Source organism: Pseudonaja textilis, chromosome 17 (assembly GCF_049901715.1).
Source record: "Pseudonaja textilis isolate UNSWEBS1 chromosome 17, rPseTex1.2, whole genome shotgun sequence".
In the NCBI taxonomy this organism is placed as follows: Eukaryota; Metazoa; Chordata; class Lepidosauria; order Squamata; family Elapidae; genus Pseudonaja; species Pseudonaja textilis.
Genome location: NC_142006.1, coordinates 9,223,610 through 9,244,043, shown reverse-complemented (window position 1 = coordinate 9,244,043; position 20,434 = coordinate 9,223,610). Strand labels below are relative to the sequence as shown.

The following is a 20,434-nucleotide window of genomic DNA, read 5'->3' as shown; positions in this document are numbered from 1 at the left end:
TGGTGAGACTTGGCCTGGTGCCATTTAGAAATTGGACTGGGGGGTTCTGGACCACCCAGCTGGGCCTGGGAGGCAGGCTAGCCAGTCTTTCAGGGGGCCACAGTGTTTCAGGAAATTACGAGGCTCAGACCTTGGAATCCAAAAATAAGTTGGTTTTATTTGCGCCAACAGGTTCAGAGTATTAATTAGCTGGATGTCACAAACCCACCTGGCTAAACTCCCTAGCTTGTGATTTTGTTACAAGCGAGACTAGGTTTATTGGCAAATTTGACCAACAGATGATCCTTTTCGTTTGGCTTTTCATACTTCCTTGTTCTTCCTCTTGCTTATACTGCATATTTCACGATCTATAAAACTTTTATCATTGTTTCTCTAAAATTAATATATGTTTATGTTCTGCCTTAAAAGACAACAAAGGCAAAGCTTGGTGAGTCTTGGTGAGACTTGGCCTGGCAAGTTTTATAGATTGTGAAATATATGGTATTAGCAAAAGAACAAGGAAGTATGAAAAGCCAAACCAAAAGGATCGTCTATTGGTCAAATTTGCCAATAAACCTAGTCTCGCTTCTAAAAAAACCCACAAGCTAGGGAAACATCCAGCCATCCTAGCCGAGCAACAGGGGAAGTGGAAAGCTGTGTTTCAAGTAACCAATGAATGAGTGACAAGTTATATTTCTGTGTTTGGCCCCTTCTGAAGTATATAGGGATGTGCTGTTCTATAAGAAATTTGTTCGGAAGTGACTCTCACTAAAATACTCTGAACATGACTACCAATTCTTCTCTTGCATCCTAGTTGGCTTGTATAGAGGGAAAACCTGGGAGCTGCAGTTCACCTGGGTCACCAGTAGATGGTAGTGGAATGGGGTATTTTGCTGCCTTCTACTGGCCTTTTGGAGCATGTCAACCGATGACACTCCCTGATTAGAAAACTGAGCTCAACAATTTAAAAATAGGTCAGTGTATAAAAACTATGTGATTAAAATTCCTCTGGAAGTTGGACAGTTTGACAGAAATATTTAACAAAAATGTGTTGATAATTTGAAAAAAAAAAAAAAGTGAACCAGCAGCGTATTTATTGCTTCAATGATGCTATATATATATATATACACAGATTTATATAAGAGAAACGATCGAAGACACCTGTCCTTTTGAATCTCTTTAATTCTTTAATAAAGTCAAACAACAGGAAAAACAAAGGAGAAATGTTGGGGCATTAAACACTTTTAAGATCCCACCCAGGTGGATGAAGATGGGCGAAAAAGGAAATATTTCCAAAGTCATAATCTTGAACTTTAGAAAGTTCTGGTTAAAAAAAAAAAAGAGGATATGAAAGTGGGGAAATTAATAAACAGATTCATAAGAAGTCAGAGAGAAAGAGTGAAGGGGAAAAGGGACAAAGGCCTGCCAGTGATTCACACACAGTACTTCCTGCCATCTCCAACGTCTAGCCCTTAATTGAATTGAATTGGGAAGATTGAATTCTCCCATCAAAAGGAAAGACCTCCCCCCAAAATCCACAGGGAAAATTTTTTGGCTGAAGGAGATCAGGATACTCAGCCAGCCTTTCAATAATTCCTGTCCTCTTGTCCGTCCCTCTTGAGAGAAGCAACTTGGCAGGACCATATATCCCAGCTCATGTTTTTCTTTCTTGGGACTGCAGAAACAGCCCGGCAGAGGCGTTGGGCCTGGAACATGGTTAGTTTTCAGCTCCCTGTTGTCAAAAGGAAAGGAAGGAGAAGGGTTCACATTAAAAAAAGAAAAAGAGAAAAATGCAGTGACAAAAAGGAGAGAGAGACGGAGGGAGGGAGGAAGAGATGGAAGAGGAGGAAGGAAGGAAAAAGATAAAGAAAGAACGAGGAAGGGGGAAGGAAAAAAGAACAAAGGAAGGAAGAAGAAAAAGGAAAGGAAGATATGAATAAAATGATTGAAAGAAAGGGGAATACATGAAGAAAGGAAAGAATTAAGGATGGAAAGAGTGGAGGATGGGAGAAAGGAAGGAAGAAGTAGGAGGAAGGAAGGAAAAAGAAAGGAAGGAAGGAAGGAAAAAAGGACGAAGGAATGAAAGGGAGGAAAGAAGAGAAATAAGAAATGAATAAATGAAAGAAAGGAGGAATAAAGAAGAGAAAGGAAGAATAAATGAAGAAAGGAAAGCGAAGAATTAAGGATGGAGAGTGGGAGAGGAAGGAAGGGATTAAGGGAAGAAGAAAAAGAAGGAGGGAAGAAGGGAGGAAAGGCCCATCCATGTGGTATATTCTGGGATTTCGGCACAAACCAGGGCTTGTTTGGGGGAAGAAAAGCTAATTCCCCCCTTTGAAATAAAGGTGGGGGTGAGCTCCTTAAGGACAGTCCTCCCCCGCCCCAAAATGTTTGCAAAGTCCGGCTGGGCCAGAAGTGGGTTCCAAGCCTTCCAAGTGGTCAGTGGGGGCGGCTGCTGGATTCCAGGTGTGACCGTTTTCCAGGCGCCAGGAGGGGGAGGCTATCGCCTTGCTCAGGGAAGGGCCTCTTGGACGAGCGGCCATGTCCGTTCACCGCGGCCCGGTTCCACTTGCAGAGATCCCCGCTGAGAATGTCCTGGATGTGCTGCACGATCAGGTTGATGGCCACTGCCAAGGGAGAAGAGGAGAGGGAGCACTGAGCCAGGGAGCCCAGTCATGAAACGCCTGTCGGCCACCAGCCCCTCCAGCAGCTGAAGCAGAGGAAGCGGTGTGGGAGGCGGCAGTGTGGGAGTCGGGGCCAGCATCGGGGCAACCTGGGAGCTCCGAGGGGAAAGAGGGAATGGAGCTGGCAGAAAGAGAGAGAGAGACAGAGAGAGAGACAGAGGCCTGGGCCCTCCTTCAACCCTCAGATGGAGAGTCAACAGCCCCCAGGAGTGGCAGTGGCTGATGAGGAAGAGGAGGAACAGCTGAGTCCAGTGCATGCTATACGGATGCACAGAAGGCAGAGGAGAGGAGAGCAGTGGAAATCTATGAGCCGGTCCTCGGGACGGAAGAGCCGCCGCTGCTAGCGAAGCCCCACCCTAGTTCTGGGGTTAAAAGGCAGCGGGTGGGGATGAATAGATGTGACCGGCCGACTTGCTAACCCGCAGTGGGAGAGAAACCTTTTGCCGGGGCTGCCGGCGTTCCCTAATAAAGGAATCTTGGAGTTTACTTCAGAGGATTTGTGATGTTTGGGGGGCTGAGTCAGGACATGAACCACCAACTCAGAGAGAGCACCGAGGGGACACACACACACACGCACCTTCTCATTCTGCTAAACTATCTCTGGTTTTTAGCAACCTGCCAATTTGGGAACACTGTTTATTGCTCTCCTCTTCCCGATGAAGATGACGGCAACCCCAGTTTAAGAGACGTTGAGAAGTGGGCAAAATTCTCTATCAAGTTCACACAATCCTTACCCATATTATCCACGCCTCGCGGGATAATGACGTCAGCGTATTTCTTGGTCTGCAAGGAAGGAGGAAGATCACCAACGGCCTGGTCTAAGCAAGCATCAACTCAGAAGTCATCGTAGCCAGAAGAAAGGAAACATGGTTTATATTCCTTCTGAAAAGGCTCCCTCAGAAAGCTTCAACTTGTTCTAGTTTATGCTACAGGTAGTCCACGACTTACAACAGTTTGTTTAGTGACCATTCCAAGTTACGACGACACTGGAAAAAAGTGACTGCTGAGCATTTTTCACAAGTACACCTTTGTAGCATCCCTGTGATCACCACCATCATCGTTTAACCACCCCATAATCCCCTGAGGGGTGGAGTCTGGGCCACTGAATGGAGCTGAGTGTTTACTGGCCGGATGCCTTTCCTGTCCCCAATGCGGAGTTATATTCAGCAGATAGATTCTCACTGTGCCCGGAGAAAGATCTGCCTCCACCGAGGATTGAACTCACAGCCTCCTGAGAGTGAGGCGAGAGCTCCGCTTCTAGACACACCGCAACACTCCGTAGCATCCGCATGATCAAAATTCAGGTGCATGGCAACCGGTTCACACTTACGATCTGTTTACTAAGGTCCCCTTTTTGCGACCTCCTGACACTGGGGAAGCCAGATTCACTTCGTAACTGTGTGACTCATTTAAGAACTGCAGCAATTCCTTTAACAACTGTGGCAAGACAAGTCGTAAAATTGGGGTGGGGGAAGTAACTCACTTAACAAATGACTTAGCAATCTAAATGTTGGGCTCGTAACTTGAGGACTACCTGTCAAACTGGTTGCCAAGCACCCAAATGTTGATCACATGACTGTGGGGAATGCTGCGATAACTTCGAGGATTGGTTGCAAGTCCCTTTTTTTTTCAGTGCCTTTGTAACTCTGAATATACGCTAAAAATGGTCGTAACTCGAATTCTACCTGCATATAAAGATTATCCTTGTTTAGCATCTGTAGTTGGGCCTGGCAACTTGCTTGTTAACGGATGCGTCACTAAGGGAAACCACGTGAATCCCTCCGATGACTTATCTTGAAAACCTGGGCTAAAGGAGAAGGGATAGTTTTCATTACCGGCAAACAGAATTCTTCAAAGGCAGGCTTGACAAACGTCGTATATTGAGTTAAAATCTGTTCCAGATCCCTCCCTCGTTTCATGTCTCGAAGGACTGCCGCGGAAGGAGAGAAAAACACAAAAGGGAAAACGAAAGTTAAAAACAGGACCGTCTCTATGATTTCCTAAGCATTGAAGAGAAGGTACGACGGAGGACTGGAATAACCCAATAGCAGAGTTGGAAGGGCCCTTGGAGGTCTTCTAGTCCAACCACTGCTCAAGCAGGAGACCCTGTAACATTTCAGACAAACATCTGGAATACGGCATCCAGTTTTGGTTGCCACGTTACAAAAATAACACGTTGAGACTTTGAGGAAAGGGCAGAGAAGAGCAACTAAGATTATTTAAAGGCCTGGAGACTAAAACACATGAAGAACAGTTGCAGGATTTGGTTTGGCTAGTCTAGAGAAAAGAAGGACTAGCGGGAGACATGATAGCAATATTATTTTATTTATTTATTCAACTTATTTTCCAAAGCACCCTCAGAAGCAACGGATGGAAACTAACCAAGGAGAGAAGCAACCTGGAATTAAGGAGAAACTTCCTATAAGTGAGAATAATATCAGTGAGAACAGTTTGCCTTCACAAATTGTGGTTGCTCCAACATTGGAGATTTTAAAGAAAAGATTGGACAGCCAATTTCCTTGGCATGGCCTTGAGTCTCCTGCTAGAGAAGAGGGTTGGACTAGAAGACCTCCAAGGTCCCTTCCAGCTCCGTTCGGAATCCAAATCATTTCCCTTTGAAAGCATTTGAGGAAAAGAAACCAACTTCTCACCTCTCCGGGACAATCTGACGTCTGAATCGGTATCGACAAAAAGCCGGAGATGAAACATCTCTCGGATTTCTTGACTGTAGAAGACTAAGATCCCTTCAAACAGCAGCACATCGGCAGGGTAAACCATCGTGGTCTCGGGCAACCTGTGCCAACACACAATCGTTGAAGAACAATCGCCCAACTGACATAGCACAACACAGTTTGGTTTGTGTGTGTAGGAAAGCAGGTAATTCTCGACTTACGACTCACCACCGAGCCCAAATGATAGAGATAGATAGATAGATGATAGAAATAGATAGATACGATAGATGATCGATCGATCGATCCAGGGAATGGACACTGACCTGGAATGGGTCACAAAATCGTACGTTGGGACCTCCACTGCTTGACCATCAATGATGTTCTTCAATGTGGTTTTCATCAAATCGTTGTCAAAAGCATCTAAGAGAGGGAAGAGGAGAAGAGCAACCAAGATGATTAGGGGACTGGAGGCTAAAACCTATGAAGAACAGTTGCAGGAACTGGGTAAGAAAGAGAAGGACTGGGGTAAAATCTTCCAATATTTGGGCGGCTCTCACAGAGGCCCAGAAGGAAAGAGAAGAAAAAGGCTCGGTGGTGCGAGAGATACCTGGGTGGTCGAAGTTAAATTGCCCCTTTAAGGCTCTGGCTTTCTGGTCTGGGGTGAGCACCTTGTAGAATCGGTCTTGGCTCAGAATGACCACTTTCCGTTGACGATGATCGACCTCGTTTTGACCCAGAAGTTCCATGATCTTCTCACACACGGTGGACTTTGGAGGAAGGGATGGACAGACAGACAAACCAAGAAGGAAAGTTAGCAAAGTCAAGAGTGCAGCTCATCTTTGACTTACGACCAAAATTGGGACCAGAACATCCGAGGCAAAGGAAGCGAGTCATGTCCTACTTTATGACTGGTATATATAAACAGGGAGCCAACCTCACTCCCTTCTAGCTTTGATGATGTTACCTAGTTGGGTCATGAAATGCCTGCAAGAAAACAACCCAGCTGAGAGAGTACCAAGGACCCCCCCCCCCGCCCCCATTTTAACCCTGAGCTACAAATCTCCTCTTCGACTGATAATAAATTCAACCGAACAATCAATATGAGCAGCAAATGAAGGCAGCCTTATTAATTTGCCAGAAACCGGAACGGCCTCCCCTGATACAGGAGCTGAACGGAAATCGCATCTTGCACCATCCATAATTATAAACCTGATGTCATAAGGGAGGCTGGAGACCCCGTATCATATGATATAGGATAACACAATCTGGCAGCTGTCACTTCCAAACTGGAGGACATCCACACAACCCTGTTTTGGGAAAAGGACTTCGGTGCCTTAGACTCGGAATAATTTTACTGTCCCTTTGAAGGTGCCCTCATTGGCCTACATCAAATGGAAATTTTGTTTACATGCAGCTCCCAAACGGTCACACACACCCCAATATACGCTACATAAACAAGACAACACAAATACCAAATTAAGGCAAGGCAACCCACCCACCGGACACCTCTAAGCCACAGAGCTTTCTACCCTGGATTTTACGCCTCCTCCTCCTCCTGCCTCCCCCTTTCTTTGGGCTTTTCTGCAAGCCCCGGTCGTGGCGCGACCTCTTCTCATCTCCCCCACCTTCCTGCCGAGCCCCTCCCCCCATACTCCCCCCACTTTAAAGCCAAAAAGAAAAAAAAGCACCGGATTTTTATTTTTGCAAAACCGCTTTCTTTGGGTTTGCATTTTTTGCAAGCAGCGGAGGAAGCTGTGAATGCAAATGGGGGGGGGGGGTTCCTCCCCCTTTATGCATTATATTTTTTTGGGGGGGGTGAATTTGGCTTCCGGGCTCTTTTGCTGACCCCCCGTCCGCCCCTCCTGTCCAGGGGGTGCGGCATGCATTGCACGCCCCGGTTCTTGCTGGTTTATTATTATTATCATTATTATTTTGCAACGGGAGTGGGGTTTTTTGGGGGGGGGGCATCTTTACCTTGCCGCTGGCGGTGCCCCCGCTCACCCCGATCAGGAAGGGCCGCGGGTGAGGCCGCTCCGCCTCGCCGGCCGGGCTGCAGTTGGAAGCGTGGCCGCCCGCGGTGGCCATGAATCCGGCTGGGCCCGAAAAGCCCAGCGCCGCCGACGGCGGGGAGAGGGGGGAAAAACTACGCCTCCCAGCAGGCCCCGCGCAAGGAAAAGAGCCCCGCGCGGGTGCGGCTGGAGCGCGGGGTCTGCTGGGAAACGGAGTCCTCCAGAACGAACGCCGCCCCCAGCGTACACATGACCGGCTGTCATGGGGGGGAAGAGGCGGGGCTTGGCGGGAAAGGGGTGGAGCGTCCGCATAGCACGTAGCGCTGTTTGCTTTGATCTTCATGTTAATGTACCCTAATGTGGCTGCCTATTAGCTGCCTTGATAACACACACACAGACACACACACACACACACCATCATTGTCTGTCTGTCTAGCTATCTAATTTTCAGCAGAATAGAATTAGAATTAGAATAGAAATAGAATAGAATTAGAAGAATAAGAATAGAAAATAGAATAATTAGAAGAATAAGAATAGAAATAAAATAGAATAGAATTAGAATAAGAATAGAAAATAGAATAGAAATAGAATAGAATAAGAATAGATTAGAATAAGAATAGAAAATAGAATAGAAATAGAATTAGAATAGAATAAAAATAGAAAATAGAATAGAAATAGAATAATAGAATAAGAATAGATTAGAATAAGAATAGAAAATAGAATAGAAATAGAATAGAATAATAGAATTAGAATAAGAATAGATTAGAATAAGAATAGAAAATAGAATAGAAATAGAATTAGAATAGAATAAAAATAGAAAATAGAATAGAAATAGAATAATAGAATAAGAATAGATTAGAATAAGAATAGAAAATAGAATAGAAATAGAATAGAATAATAGAATTAGAATAAGAATAGATTAGAATAAGAATAGAAAATAGAATAGAAATAGAATTAGAATAGAATAAAAATAGAAAATAGAATAGAAATAGAATAATAGAATAAGAATAGATTAGAATAAGAATAGAAAATAGAATAGAAATAGAATAGAATAATAGAATTAGAATAAGAATAGATTAGAATAAGAATAGAAAATAGAAATAGAATAGAATTAGAATCAACAGAGTTGGAAGGGATGATCTTGCAGGTGCAGCTACACTTGTGCCAAACCTGGGGGGCCAGAAGCAAACCCCGCATATTGGAGATGGGTGGGGGTGGGGTGTGGGTGGGGGTGGCTGCGCGTTGGCAACCCGTCGTGGGGGAGTTGAGAGTATCTCAAACTTTATGGACGGATCAAAGGTCCGCGCAATCCAACCCCAAATAAATCCAGATTATTGAGCCGGATGGGAGTCAGAGTAGTTGCCCTTCGCCCTGGCGTTTGCCAAGCCGAGCCAGGATCTTGGCACAGCTTCGCACCGCACACAAAGCACACAAATACACACACACCCATACGCAGTGGCCTTCGACCTCCTTGGCTTTTGGTACACACACAGCCGCCCTTCTGCAAACAAGCCATCAATGATTAATCCCTGGAAGCCGAGAATCTCGGCGCATGGGATGAGCCCTACGGGTCGTGCCCAGGGCAGGGCGCCATTGTTGATCCACTGGGGTGAGGAAGATGGCCCGGGGCAGGTGGAGGCAGGAAAGGTCCCCTACCTGGCTGAGGTGCCCAGGTCTTTGAAGGAGGAGGAAGGAGGCCGGGGAGAAGACAGGTAAACTGCCACAAACTCCTCCCTTGTAAATACAAACTCTGGGTGCGGGGCTGCGGTTCCCCTCTTTCCTAAGACCCAACGGTGCACAAGGCTAAAGGAGCCTTGGCAACAGAGCCTCCAGGGCTCAGGGCAGTCTACCTGTGAGGAAGCCAGGGGCAGCTCCCAAGTCAAAGGGCCACCGGGACCTCCTCGCATCAACGCCGCCCTGCGCACGACCACAAATTCAAGCCCCAAATTGAGTTCTGTCCCGCTTTTACGACCTCTCTTGCCGTTGAGTGAATCACTGTTCTTCCTTCCTTTTGTTCTCTTTTCTTTCTTCCCCTCCTCCATTTTCTTTCTGTCCTTCCTTTCCTCTCTTCTTCCCTTTTCTCCACCCCTCCTTCCTACCTTCCTTTTTCTTTTTTCTTTCCTCCCCTCCTCCCTTTTCCTTCTTCCATTCCATTCCTACTCTCTCCTGTTCCTCCTCCTTCCTTCCCTTCCTTTTGTATTTTTCTCCCTCCCTCCCTTTCCCCTCTCCTCTTCTTCCCTTTCCTCCTCCTCCACTTCCTCCTCCCTTCCTTCTTTCCTTCCTTACATTTGTTTAGATCGTCTTCCCCTTTGAAAAGTCTGCAAATGATCCAACTTGCAAAGAAAGGGGAACCGATGCTTATTTGATGATCACCATTATTGGGGGCGGGGCTGTTGCTTCCTCACAGGACCCGTGGAGACTTCTTTCCATTCAAGCAACCAAGTCTGGAGGGCGCCAACATGCCTGGAGAAGAACTCCGTCCGAGCCCATCTCCAGGCGGCCCAAGGGAAGTCGAAAGAGGAGGAGAGGCCCAACCTTCTCCAGGGGATGCAACACAACTCACGGGAGAGCAGAAGACCTCATCCAAGCCCGACCACCAAGCAGGATCAGATCATCTCCAGAACATGGGGACCAGGCTCAACCCAGGCTTCGTAGAAGAGCCTCCTCCCTATGCTCCACCGGATCCAAAAGACGCCCACTTGTACCCGCCATTCCACGCCAACGTTCCACCACGGAGTTGCGTCTTTTACCAGCCGACAGCTGCACCCCAGGCCCTAAGCCAACCACCCAATGCATTCTCCGGCCCCTGTCCTCACCCCATCGTGAGTTGTAAATAAGGGGAGGACATTTGTAGCTCAGGATTGAACAGCGGGGCCCCTTGGAGTGTCCTTGAGCTTAGCTGCTTTCTTGCAAGACGTTTCATGACATCATCCCTGCTAATAGGGAGTGGAGTGTGCAGAGAGGAGGAGGAGGAGGAGGGGAGGAGGAGGAGGAAGAGGAAGAAGACTGTGGGGTCTTTGGTGCTCTCTAGACTTAGTTGCTTGCAAGATGTTTCATGACCCAACTAGGTAATATCATCAGTGTTAGAAGGGAGTGGTCTTTGCAGATTGGAGGGGGAAAGGGAAAGAGGAAAGGAAAGGGGAGGGAGGGAAGGAAGGAAGGAAGGAAGGAAGGAAATCAGAGAATCAGATAATACACTATGAGGAGGGAGGGAGGGACAGAGGAAAGAGGGAAGGAGAGAGAGGAAGGGAGGGAGGGAGGAAGCGATTTAAGATGTTCCCTGCCAGATTCCTATCGGTTCGGTTCACCCTTAGTCATTCTATTTCTCTAAGTAAAGCAACATCTCTGAAAAAATGACCCAACGGGGCACTAATTATACTTCCAATTTATATTTATTGGGAATTTTGCAGCACCAGCAATTGAAACTTACTTCAAACAGGTACTGGCTTAACTCTGGGGAAGCTAGTCAGCTGCCATCTATCAAGCCAGCTTACCTGGCAGGGTTGTTATATGGAAAACAGGGAAAGAGAGGGCTCTCTAAGTTTTCAAGCCTGGACCTTTGAGGAAAGATGGGGTTGTACATCGACCCAATTAAGAGTTGGGTGGGCTTCTCAGTTCAAGGTGGTTGACTTTTGGCTCTTCTTTCGGTACCAGGGTGCCTGGCCTGGCGAGAGCCCTCTGGTTGGTGACCAGAGGCTGCCACCCAAAGATTATATGATGGAATCTGTACTAGTGACAATTTTCTGCTGCTTGTTCACGGGCCTGATAGCCCTTGTCTATTCCCACGAGGTACGTGCTGCTACGGCAAAAATGCTGAGGTTTGTGGGGTGGGGGAAAGGGGACCTTTCACACTTTGATCCCCACGGATGCGTGCTCAAAATTCAGACACTGGTCAACTGGCTCCTATTTATGAGGGTCGCAGCATCCTGGGGTCATGGGATGCTCCTTGGCGACCTTCTGACAAGAGAAGTCCACGGGGAGGCCGGATTCCCTTAACAACCATGGGGCTAACTTAACGACTGTGGCGATTCAGAAAGGTCACAAAATGGATGGATGGATGAGGAGATGGGTAGGTGGGTGAGTGTAGATGGTTGAGTGGATGGGTAGGTGGATGGATGTTTGGTTGAGTGGATGGATGGTTGAGCCAATGAATGGATGGTTGATTGGGTGGATGGATGGATGGTTGAGGGAATGGATGGATGAGTGGATGGGTAGGTGGATGGATGCTTAGCAATGACAATTTTGGCCTCAATTGTGGTCGTAAGGTGAGGATTACCTGTGCTTGGCCTTGCTTCCAAGGAAAAAGTTGAACAGTGGTCCATATTTCTCACCTACAGTGGAAATTGATCCAAGATTCTCCGTTTTCTTTCTCATGTAGACCCGGGCTGCTCTGAAACGAGGTGACCTCATCCAAGCCATGAGGGCTTCCTACAAAGCTCACTCACTCATCTTGTTCAGCCTCTTCTTCGGCCTCTTTGTGTCCCTCAGTTGGATTATCTACGTGGTGGTAACCCTGTATCTATGATCCCAGAAGGTTGGGATGGACCGTGGAATTTCCTACAAAGTTGTGGTATGGAGCCCTCATCCTCTTCAACCAGTTTGGGGACCAATTTCTCATGCTGGCACTTTCTTTTGTCTCTTCTCCAAACCCAGCCACATCAAGAAGGAACAATTGTCCTACAGGAAGTGATGAGATCTCACCATCACCACCACCAAGCTGGAAGGATGTCTTCATAGCGCATAGCGCTGACATCTTCTTTCGGAGCTTCCCAAGGCTCACTTAATTGCTATCTCATCACTTAAAAAAAATAAATAAATACACAAACAGCCTGGTCCAAGTTTTAAAGGAAATTCCAGACTCTCCTTGGAAAAGCTACATGCTATCCTTGGGGCAGGTCAGGAGAGCGATCATCGGTCCAGGGGTTCTTCTGGCATCGAGACCAAATCAAGGGCACTGTCCCGTGAAGACCTCAGGAACTCCATACTGACTTTAATGGAGGATACTCCATTACGAACAATAAATGCTGGAAGGATTTTTACCCATTCCTGTTCATTTTGTGACCATTGACCTACAGGTGTAAATAGGGGGTCAGCAACTGATCTTAATTCCCTCCTTGCTTGGGTAAAAAGATGGATGGATGGATGGATGGATGGATGGATGGATGGGATGGATGGGCAGACAGATAGACACAAAGATCAATGATAGATTAGGTAAGTAGATAGGAAAATAGATGGACGGATGAGATAGTTGATAGGTAGACTGGATGAATAATAGATAAATGATAAATATAGATTAGGCAGGTAGATAGGAAGCTAGGTAGGCAGATGAGATATAGATGGATGGATGGATGGACGGACTGAGCCCAGGAGAACAATCTTGTCTACAACATGGCACTGGTGCCCAAAATTTGAGGCAAAAGGGCAAAAAAAATCGAATTTCTCTGACCGGTTCCTCAATGCCCATTTCAACTCCTTGTTTTCAACCCGGAATATGTGAAACTACTTTTGCACATTGACTTCATGGGTACGGTTTTGAAAATCTTGCTGCGGTTGATGGTGACAGGTTCTTTCACTGCATTTATTTTCACTAGAGTTTTTTTTTCTTCCCTACCTTGAGTATAAAAAAGCAATAAAACGTGTTTTCAGATTTTTTTTTTTATTTGCAAGTTGGGGCTCTACATTGTTGAGCCACAAATACACAGTGTTGGGCTCAGGAGACATGAGTTAAGATAGAACTGAGGGCAATTTTGTAAAAATTCAGAGTTCTCTTTGGATTTCCTAAATCAAACTGTATCTACCCTTTTCCCCCACCCCACTTTCCCTCCTTCCTCCGTGCTGGTCTCATTAACTCAGTGATACTCAACCTTGGCAGGTTGAAGATATGCGGACTCCCAGAATTCTCCAGCCAGGATTTCTGAGAGTTGAAGTCCACACCTCATAAAGTTCTTAAAGTTGAGAAACACTGCTGCTGTAGCAGAACTCCGCTTTAAATTAAACTCTCCTCCCAAGAAAATAAACACAACGTCGTCCCTGTTTTAACTAGCAGGAATTAAAGAAGAGAAAAAACAAAACCAGCCCTTTGGGGTCAGATTCAGAAACAGGGATCATTCAGAGCCATGTGGGAAGAGGAGGAGGAAGAGGAGGAGGAGGGGGAAGGGAGGAGGAGGAGAGGGGGAAGGAAGAGGAGGCTGGAGAAGGAGAAGGGACAATGTTTTTGGTGGTTTAGCAGATGGAGTAGGAAAAGAGGGGGAAAAAAGAGAGAAGGGGAAGCGATGATGGCGATAGAGAAGAAAAAAAAGAAAGAGGAGAAGAGGAGGAGGGATGGAAAAAGGCCGTCTCAATTTTGGCCACTGAGCAAGAGGAGAAAAAAAAAATCAAAGCAACTCAGCACGAATTGCAGCCCAAACCCTCCCAAATGGGGGGGAGAAGGCACCACTTTTTGGAAACAATCCGTCTCTGGGCATCTGATTTCAAGGAGCAGAGAATGGAAGGAGCCCTGGAAACCTCTCCAGCCTCCAGGGAAGCCGGAGAAGAAGAAAACGCAGGCTGTGCAGCATGGGAGTGGTAGCCCAGCACATCTGGGAGAGGAGAGTCAAGGGGACTAATTCCCTCTTTGTTTTAATGATTGGGTGGGAGTAAATTTAGGTTTAGCCATTATCTCTGGAGCCCGACGATCCAAACCAACCCGGTTTAATTCTGCCCACAATGGGTTTGACCTCACTGTGTTCACAATCGCCTGCCTGAGTTCTGTCGTAACTTTGGGCTGATGTCTTCACAGCCTAAAGATCCATTTTGTCTCTCGTCCCTATCCATTTTTCTTTTTTCTTTTCCCTTTTTTTTAAAAAAAAAAAACGATTCCTTGCCAAAATAATAATAATAATAATAATAATAATAATAATAATAACAATAATATTAATAACCAACTAAAAACAACCCAAACTGAATGGCAAAACGGCCCTCCGAAAAGAAACCAGAAAGGGAAAAAAACAAAAAGCGAAAAAAGGAAGGAAGAAAAAAGAAATCCACAGGCGAATTCAAACATGCACATTGAAAACGAAAACACCACGCTCCTACAACCCCGTATGTACAGGCGGCTGTGTTTTCCTACAGATTCACTGCCTTTGCAAACTTAGTACCGTCGCCAATTTAAGACCGTTTCCCCACCTCCCGTCCCCCCCCGGTGGAAATCCGGAGGTCGGGGTGGAGAGTTGAGATATGACGCCCCGGTTCCAGGCGGGAGGAGGAAGCGATCCAAACTTGCGGAAGAGACGGGGAGAAGAACAGCTGGATCCAAGCCCTCCACAACTTCTTCAGCCACTTCCGGCTCTGGAAGAACTTCACCCGGTGGTGTTGTGGCGTCGACACCATCTCTGCCAATGAAGGAAGGGGGTGGGTGGGCGACCAGAATTTACCTCCATCCCTTCCAAAGCTGCCTTGCTTTTCTTCCCCAGGTTTTCTCCTAGAGAGGAAGTATCTGAGATGCTTCTCCTCGGCGCGCTCTTCAGGAAATGCCCCTGGCCAAACCCATCCGTTGGTTACCCTCATGGCAGGCGTGCAAGAGATAATAGGTTCGTGTCTCCCTTCTCCGCTTGAGTGTGCAAACATGTAGGCTGACTGGTTCCTCTCTCTCTCTCTCTCTCTCTCACACACACACACAGACACACACAAACACACACACACACCTCGGGTGCAAGTATCCCTTGACTTTTGGCGAGGCGGAAAGACCCCCGTTTGGCTTCTCTTCCGTCCTTCACTTTCCAGACCAAGAGGTTGACGTACAACAGCCCAGCAGTGATGGAGATCTGCGCAGAGTGCCAAGGCTTGGAGCTCTGTGCCAGTCCTAATGGGATGCCCACGGCCTTCCTGCTTCCTCCCCCATGCCACCCCCCACCCCTTTCTAAGTCTTCTCTTCACGGTCTGTTTTCCGCCGCGTTATATTTCGGGGTTTGATTTTGAGCGAAAGTTCCCATAATGCCTCCTCGGCCAGGTGGTCACTGAAGTCGTTGAAGAAGGAAATGATGTCATCGTTGCGTTTGATATCGTAATGCCTGCAAAGATCAGAGGGAAAGGTTTAGATCGGAAGGGATCCAGTTGGGTTCGCTCCCAGCCTCAAAGGTGCTTTATTTATTTATTTTTCCCAAAAGGCAACTGGACTTTCTGGTTTTTCTGGGAAGATGTTTTGCTTCTCCTCTCAGAAGCTTCCTCAGCTCTGAGTGGATGGTGGAGAACGGAAGGATCGACACCCCTTGCAGACAGCTGGTCATTTGCCTTCTTTCAGAGAGGCGTTGAGGCCACTTGGAGGTTTATCTGTGTCCTGAGGAGCCCCTGAATAGTGCAAATAGGTGTGCAGCCTTCTACAATACAGTCCCTTCAGCAGGTCTAAGGCTCCACAGCCATTGGCAACTATTCAGATAACCTTGAGGACGCAGACAAACCTCCAAGTGGCCTCAACGACTCTCTTCCAGTCCCCAAGCTTCTCAGAGGAAAAGCCAAACATCTCCCAAGAAACCCCAAAAAGTCCAGTTGCCTCTTGAAAAGAAAAGCACCTTTGGAACAACCATGACCTGATGGATGACGGAGATCCAGAGAGGTTAACCCTTCGTGTTGCCCCACTTCTTCAGCCCGGACAACCCAAAACTTGGGTAGGAAGCCCAAGGGACAAAAGACTTACACTTGCTGGAACCGTCTCATGTTGTCCAGGATGTTGAACTGTTGCCACCGCTTGGAGAAGTTGACTTTGCCATCGATGTAGTCGGGGTTTCCCAGGTGCACGAAGGTCAGGTCTTGCAGGATCAGGCCCCTGGAGGAGGGGAGAGGGGAAAGGGAAGAGGTTCCAATTGGGGCTTGGAAGAGCTACAGGCCTTAAGTGGCGAAAGGGTGGTCTCCAGGCGGGAAGACTTCCTGCTTTGACAGCGGCTGGTCAGTCACAACCAAAGAAAGAAGGTTGTTTCGCACCCCCAAAGCCTGGGGAGAAATCCGGCATGGCCAACGACAAGCAGTCCTCACTTAGTGACTACAATTAAGACCGCCAGCCTGGCCGTTAAGCAAAGCGCCTGCTGAGCGGGAAAATGGCGATGTTACCCTCTTACTTCCGCTTCGCTTTCCAGAACTGTGAAGGCTAGTGCAAGGATTGGTCGTAAATTCACTTTTTCCGTCAGTGTCGTAATGGCTAACAGTTGTTAAACGAGGTGGCGAGGTCTACTGGAGAGAAAACGCGCCTGTATAAGCTAACTCTAGTTTATCGTAAAGCCACAATAATGGAACCTGGCAAGTCTGAAAATACAGTTCTGTTGCCGTCATTTTTATCACTTCTTTCTCCATGATGCAGCTGAGGGCTACGTGGTCTCTTATCTGGCTTTTCCCAAGGTAGCGTCTCTTTTGTCCGGTCTCCCAAGGTCTTTTGGGAGCCTGGACAAGTGACCAGATAAATATTACACATTAGGGCCAATTTCTTCTCCTTCTTTTTTATAATAAACTTTATGAATCTTTTATAACTTTAAAAACAAACAAAAAGTGTAAATATCTTGACATTAACTGTTTGTGGCATTCATCTTATACTACTGTTTTGTGCATTATTTACACATACACACAATTGATGCGAATGTAAGCATTTTAACCTATATATTGCTTATCATTAATTTTTCATCATCCATCTATCTTAGCTCCATCCAGTCATACCATTTTCCCCAAATCCTATAATACTCGGACTCCTCCTTTTCTTGTAACGTCAGAGTTAATTTATCCATCTTGGCACAAGACATCATTTTTTGAATAATTAGTTCATCTGGTGGTATACATGTATGTTTCCAACACTGGGCATAAGTAATTCCAGCTGCCGTTAAAATATGTAATACTATATTAGGGCCAATTTCTCGATGACCTTAACAAATCCAACTGTTAAAGATGCGTTACAACGTTTTAGAGTTAACATATACAGCGGTGTCTTCCCTCGGTTTGATCTAGTAACACCTAGCTGCCTCGTTTAGTGACCGTTAACTCTTAGGACCCAGATGAAAAAAGTTAACTTTTCGACCAATCCTTGCTTTTACAACCTTCACGGATCTGTAAAGCAAAGCTGAACTAAGATTGTGCCATTGCAACGTTTCAACTCAGCAACTGCTCCGCTTAATGGCCAGGCTGGCGGCCGCAAGGGTGAGCTGAGGTTGAACAGACCGATTTTGCGATCTTCTCCAAAGAGAAGGATGAAAAAAAGTTGTGACGCTACTCACAGGTAAGGGATACAAGGCGGTTCGACCTCAGAAAGCGCAGCTCGGTAAGCCCGGAAGGACGACGAACTGTCAATCAGGGTACAATACTCTGCCAAGCCCTGGAGGAAAAAGAAAAGAAGAAGAAAAATACAGGCAGTCCTTGACTTGTTTAGCGACCGTTTGAAGTCAGAACTTAGCTGGGCCTCAGTCACGGTCTTCAGCCACGAGGGCCGATTCTCATGGATGTTATTTTTGTAAGCTTCCCGGCATCACTGAGAAGTGGGTGAGTGGGCAGCCATGTAAAATTTTCTTAAATGGAAGAAAAATAAACTTTCAATTTTACTGTTACTCTGGTCACCTTAACCAGATCCAAAGTTAAGATGACCAAAGTAACAGTAAAATTGGAAGCTTGGAAAAAACTTTGGTGTGATGTCATCAAACTCTTTATTAAATATAGGTAGTCCTTGACTTACAACAGTTCATTTAGTGACCGTTCAAAATTGCAGTGGCCCTGAAAAAAGTGACGGTTTTCACACAACTGTCATGGGGCAAAACTCCCCTTAAACGGAGGCCTCACTTAGTGACAGAAATTTGGGGCTGGGTTGTGGTCGTAAGTTGAGGACCACCTTGTAAAAGCCAACCTACCTCGGAGGTCTGTTTCTGCCACTCGAGACGCCGAATGGGGGCCGAATCCAGCGCGGAAAGGATGGCCAAGTAGGAGTTGAAGTTGTTGAGTTTCCGTAAGTGCTGCGGCAAAAAAGGGAGAGGCTGCAGTTGGTGTCGCCCCTCGTCCGTCTCTTCGCTGGATCGAACGGACTTAGATTTTAGTTCAAGAATCCAAAAATTCACCAGGAAATGTTTTGAGCCTGGAATTCTGTCCTCCTGCCTCTCAAAGGAGGGGACGGATTCGAAAAAATGTTCACTACCGGTTCAGTGGGCGTGGCTTGGTAGGTGTGGCTTGACGGGCGTGGCAGGGGAAGGTTCCTGCAAAATCCCCCCTCCCAACTAACCTGCTTTCCAGCTCCCTACTCCTGTGCAGGGCAACCAAAGGAGATCCAGCCAATCAGCTGGGACTCAACGGGAGGCGGAGAATAGATGGGGGCGGGGCCAGTCAGAGGTGGGATTTGCCAGTTCTCCAAACGGCTCAAAATTTCTGCTACCGGTTCTGCAGAACCAGTTGGAACCGGCTGAATCCCCACCTCTGCCTAAAAAGCCTGTCCTAAATCAGGCCTGGTCCTATTCCTTGAACTGGGTCTCTCCACCTCTTGTGCCTCTCGAGCTGGATTATTATTATTAATAATAATAATACAAACAATCCATCATCCATTAAACAGTGTGTTGTCTGGGTACAGATATCTTGTGCAATAACAATAACAAGTTTCCAGCCACAATTGTTACTTTGGTATTCATTCTCTACTCTTAGCTCATTACACACACACACACACACACACACGCTTGCTTTATATACAATATATTATACACACACACACACACACACACATATATATACATGTATGTATGTATATATGTATAGTATCTAATTTTATAACAATTCTCATCTTAACTTATTTACGCCTATTAACTTATTTTCGATATTTTGCTAGTCTCTAACTTCCGTATTCATCCTCTAACCCATCGATAAAATGATTCCCGTATCATCTCATGGTCGGTGTCCCAACTGGGTCTTTTTTTACCTTCATGATTTTGATAAATTTCTGCAACAGCCTCTCTCGGTCCTGCGACTTTTCCTGCTGCATGATGATCGAACGGACCCTGTTGTGGGGGGAAAGGGGGAGACCCACAGACATTGTCTATTTCAGGCGGTCTCTCATACCAGGCAAAATCTCTTTAAAAACAACAACAAATGACTAAAAATAAAACGTTAATCCTAGCTGCCTCCTGGACAGGAGAGAAAATTCGTTTCTCTCTTCAACTTCTCGTCTGATCCAGTCTTTATTCTCCCTGGTGGGAGTCGCTTCAAAGCAAAGTTTTTATTTTATTTATTTACGTGTATCCCAATTTTGTTATTATTTTTTTTAACAAATGACTCAAAGTGGTGAACACATCCAACACAACTTCCTCGTTCTATTTTCCTCACAACATCCCTGTGAGGTGGGTTGGCAAGAGAGAGCAATTGGCTCAAGGTCACCCAGCTGGCCTTGGCGGCTAAGCGGGACTAGAACCCCCCACCTCCTAGTTATTAGCTCAAATTCACCTAGCTAGCTTTCATGGCTCAGGTGAAGCTAGAATTCACAACCTCCTAGTGATTAACCCAAAGCCACCTAGCTGGTTTTCATGGCTCTGGGAGAACCCATCAAGACGCCTTTTCTCTCTCTTACCAGTAAGACATATTATTAAAGTGCTCGGTGAACTGTGTCAAGTTGGGGCTTTTCTCCTCGTTCTGTTCCTTTGCCCAGAGTAGAACTTCCGGAATCTGAAAAAGGATATCAGGACACAGAAAAAATAGATTAACAGTCTCATCGGTCTACTGTCAAATTTAGAGGTCTCCAGTCTGGAAAATTTAAATCTGTCCAGTCCCCCAAAATCAAGAATGATCTGTGGAGTTGCTTCCTTTGCTTCCTTCTTGCCTACCAGACATTCCATGCTCCGCTACCTCATTTTCCTCTGGGAAGCATATTCCCTTCCATCCTGGACTCTAGACTACAAAAAAATCTAAGCCAAATGTAGAAAGTCTCCAATTTAATTTGATTGTCTGTTTCGTTGCTTTTCAGCCTTATTAGGGTTGAATTTCCTCTAGCAAATTTCCTCTGGCAAAAAGCTCCAGAAAACTAGAAAGAAATGATACGTTATTTTCGATTCCTTGGATGTGGCTTATGGCTTTTGCTCACCTGTTCTCGAATTTCAAAAAGCAGAGAGATATTTCC

At 46.2% G+C, this 20,434-nt stretch overlaps 3 protein-coding genes across 6 annotated transcripts in view; 1 reads left to right on the top strand and 2 right to left on the bottom strand.

Annotated features, from left to right (window-relative positions):
- Positions 1-1,143: 1,143 nt before the first annotated feature.
- On the bottom strand, positions 1,144-7,510 carry UCK1 (uridine-cytidine kinase 1). The gene is made up of 7 exons (XM_026712467.2): positions 7,307-7,510; positions 5,940-6,099; positions 5,656-5,752; positions 5,312-5,454; positions 4,496-4,590; positions 3,395-3,443; positions 1,144-2,603 (listed from the first exon to the last, which is right to left on the bottom strand). The coding sequence occupies exons 1-7, from the start codon at positions 7,415-7,417 to the stop codon at positions 2,416-2,418; spliced, it is 843 nt and encodes a 280-aa protein (XP_026568252.1). The 5' UTR covers positions 7,418-7,510; the 3' UTR covers positions 1,144-2,415.
- Positions 7,511-8,893: 1,383 nt separating this feature from the next.
- On the top strand, positions 8,894-12,384 carry PRRT1B (proline rich transmembrane protein 1B). The gene is made up of 4 exons (XM_026712380.2): positions 8,894-9,053; positions 9,749-10,163; positions 10,996-11,130; positions 11,720-12,384. Exons 1-4 carry the CDS (start codon positions 8,899-8,901, stop codon positions 11,864-11,866), a joined length of 852 nt encoding a protein of 283 aa, XP_026568165.2. The 5' UTR covers positions 8,894-8,898; the 3' UTR covers positions 11,867-12,384.
- A 596-nt stretch (positions 12,385-12,980) lies between these two features.
- Positions 12,981-20,434, bottom strand: part of RAPGEF1 (Rap guanine nucleotide exchange factor 1) — a 46,436-nt gene continuing 38,982 nt past the window's right edge. For all 4 annotated transcript variants that reach the window (XM_087914351.1, XM_087914349.1, XM_087914350.1 and 1 more), the window contains 6 exons: positions 19,889-19,983; positions 19,244-19,322; positions 18,195-18,296; positions 17,571-17,668; positions 16,013-16,141; positions 12,981-15,389 (listed from right to left, as the gene is read on the bottom strand). In XM_087914351.1, the coding sequence (XP_087770477.1) occupies positions 15,239-15,389; positions 16,013-16,141; positions 17,571-17,668; positions 18,195-18,296; positions 19,244-19,322; positions 19,889-19,983 (654 nt within the window). In that variant the 3' untranslated portion in view covers positions 12,981-15,238. The remainder of the gene's footprint in view (positions 15,390-16,012; positions 16,142-17,570; positions 17,669-18,194; positions 18,297-19,243; positions 19,323-19,888; positions 19,984-20,434) is intronic.

Excerpts from the sequence above, each read along its gene's own strand:
- UCK1 (XM_026712467.2), bottom strand. The coding sequence starts at position 7,417 with ATGGCCACCGCGGGCGGCCACGCTTCCAACTGCAGCCCGGCCGGCGAG. Across the intron at positions 6,100-7,306 it reads GGGGCACCGCCAGCGGCAAG|TCCACCGTGTGTGAGAAGAT; the intron begins GTAAAGATGCCC and ends CTTCCTCCAAAG. Across the intron at positions 2,604-3,394 it reads GCGAGGCGTGGATAATATGG|TGGCCATCAACCTGATCGTG; the intron begins GTAAGGATTGTG and ends CTCCCTTGGCAG.
- PRRT1B (XM_026712380.2), top strand. The coding sequence starts at position 8,899 with ATGAGCCCTACGGGTCGTGCCCAGGGCAGGGCGCCATTGTTGATCCAC. Across the intron at positions 10,164-10,995 it reads GCCCCTGTCCTCACCCCATC|GGTGCCTGGCCTGGCGAGAG; the intron begins GTGAGTTGTAAA and ends TTTCGGTACCAG. Across the intron at positions 11,131-11,719 it reads CCCTTGTCTATTCCCACGAG|ACCCGGGCTGCTCTGAAACG; the intron begins GTACGTGCTGCT and ends TTTCTCATGTAG.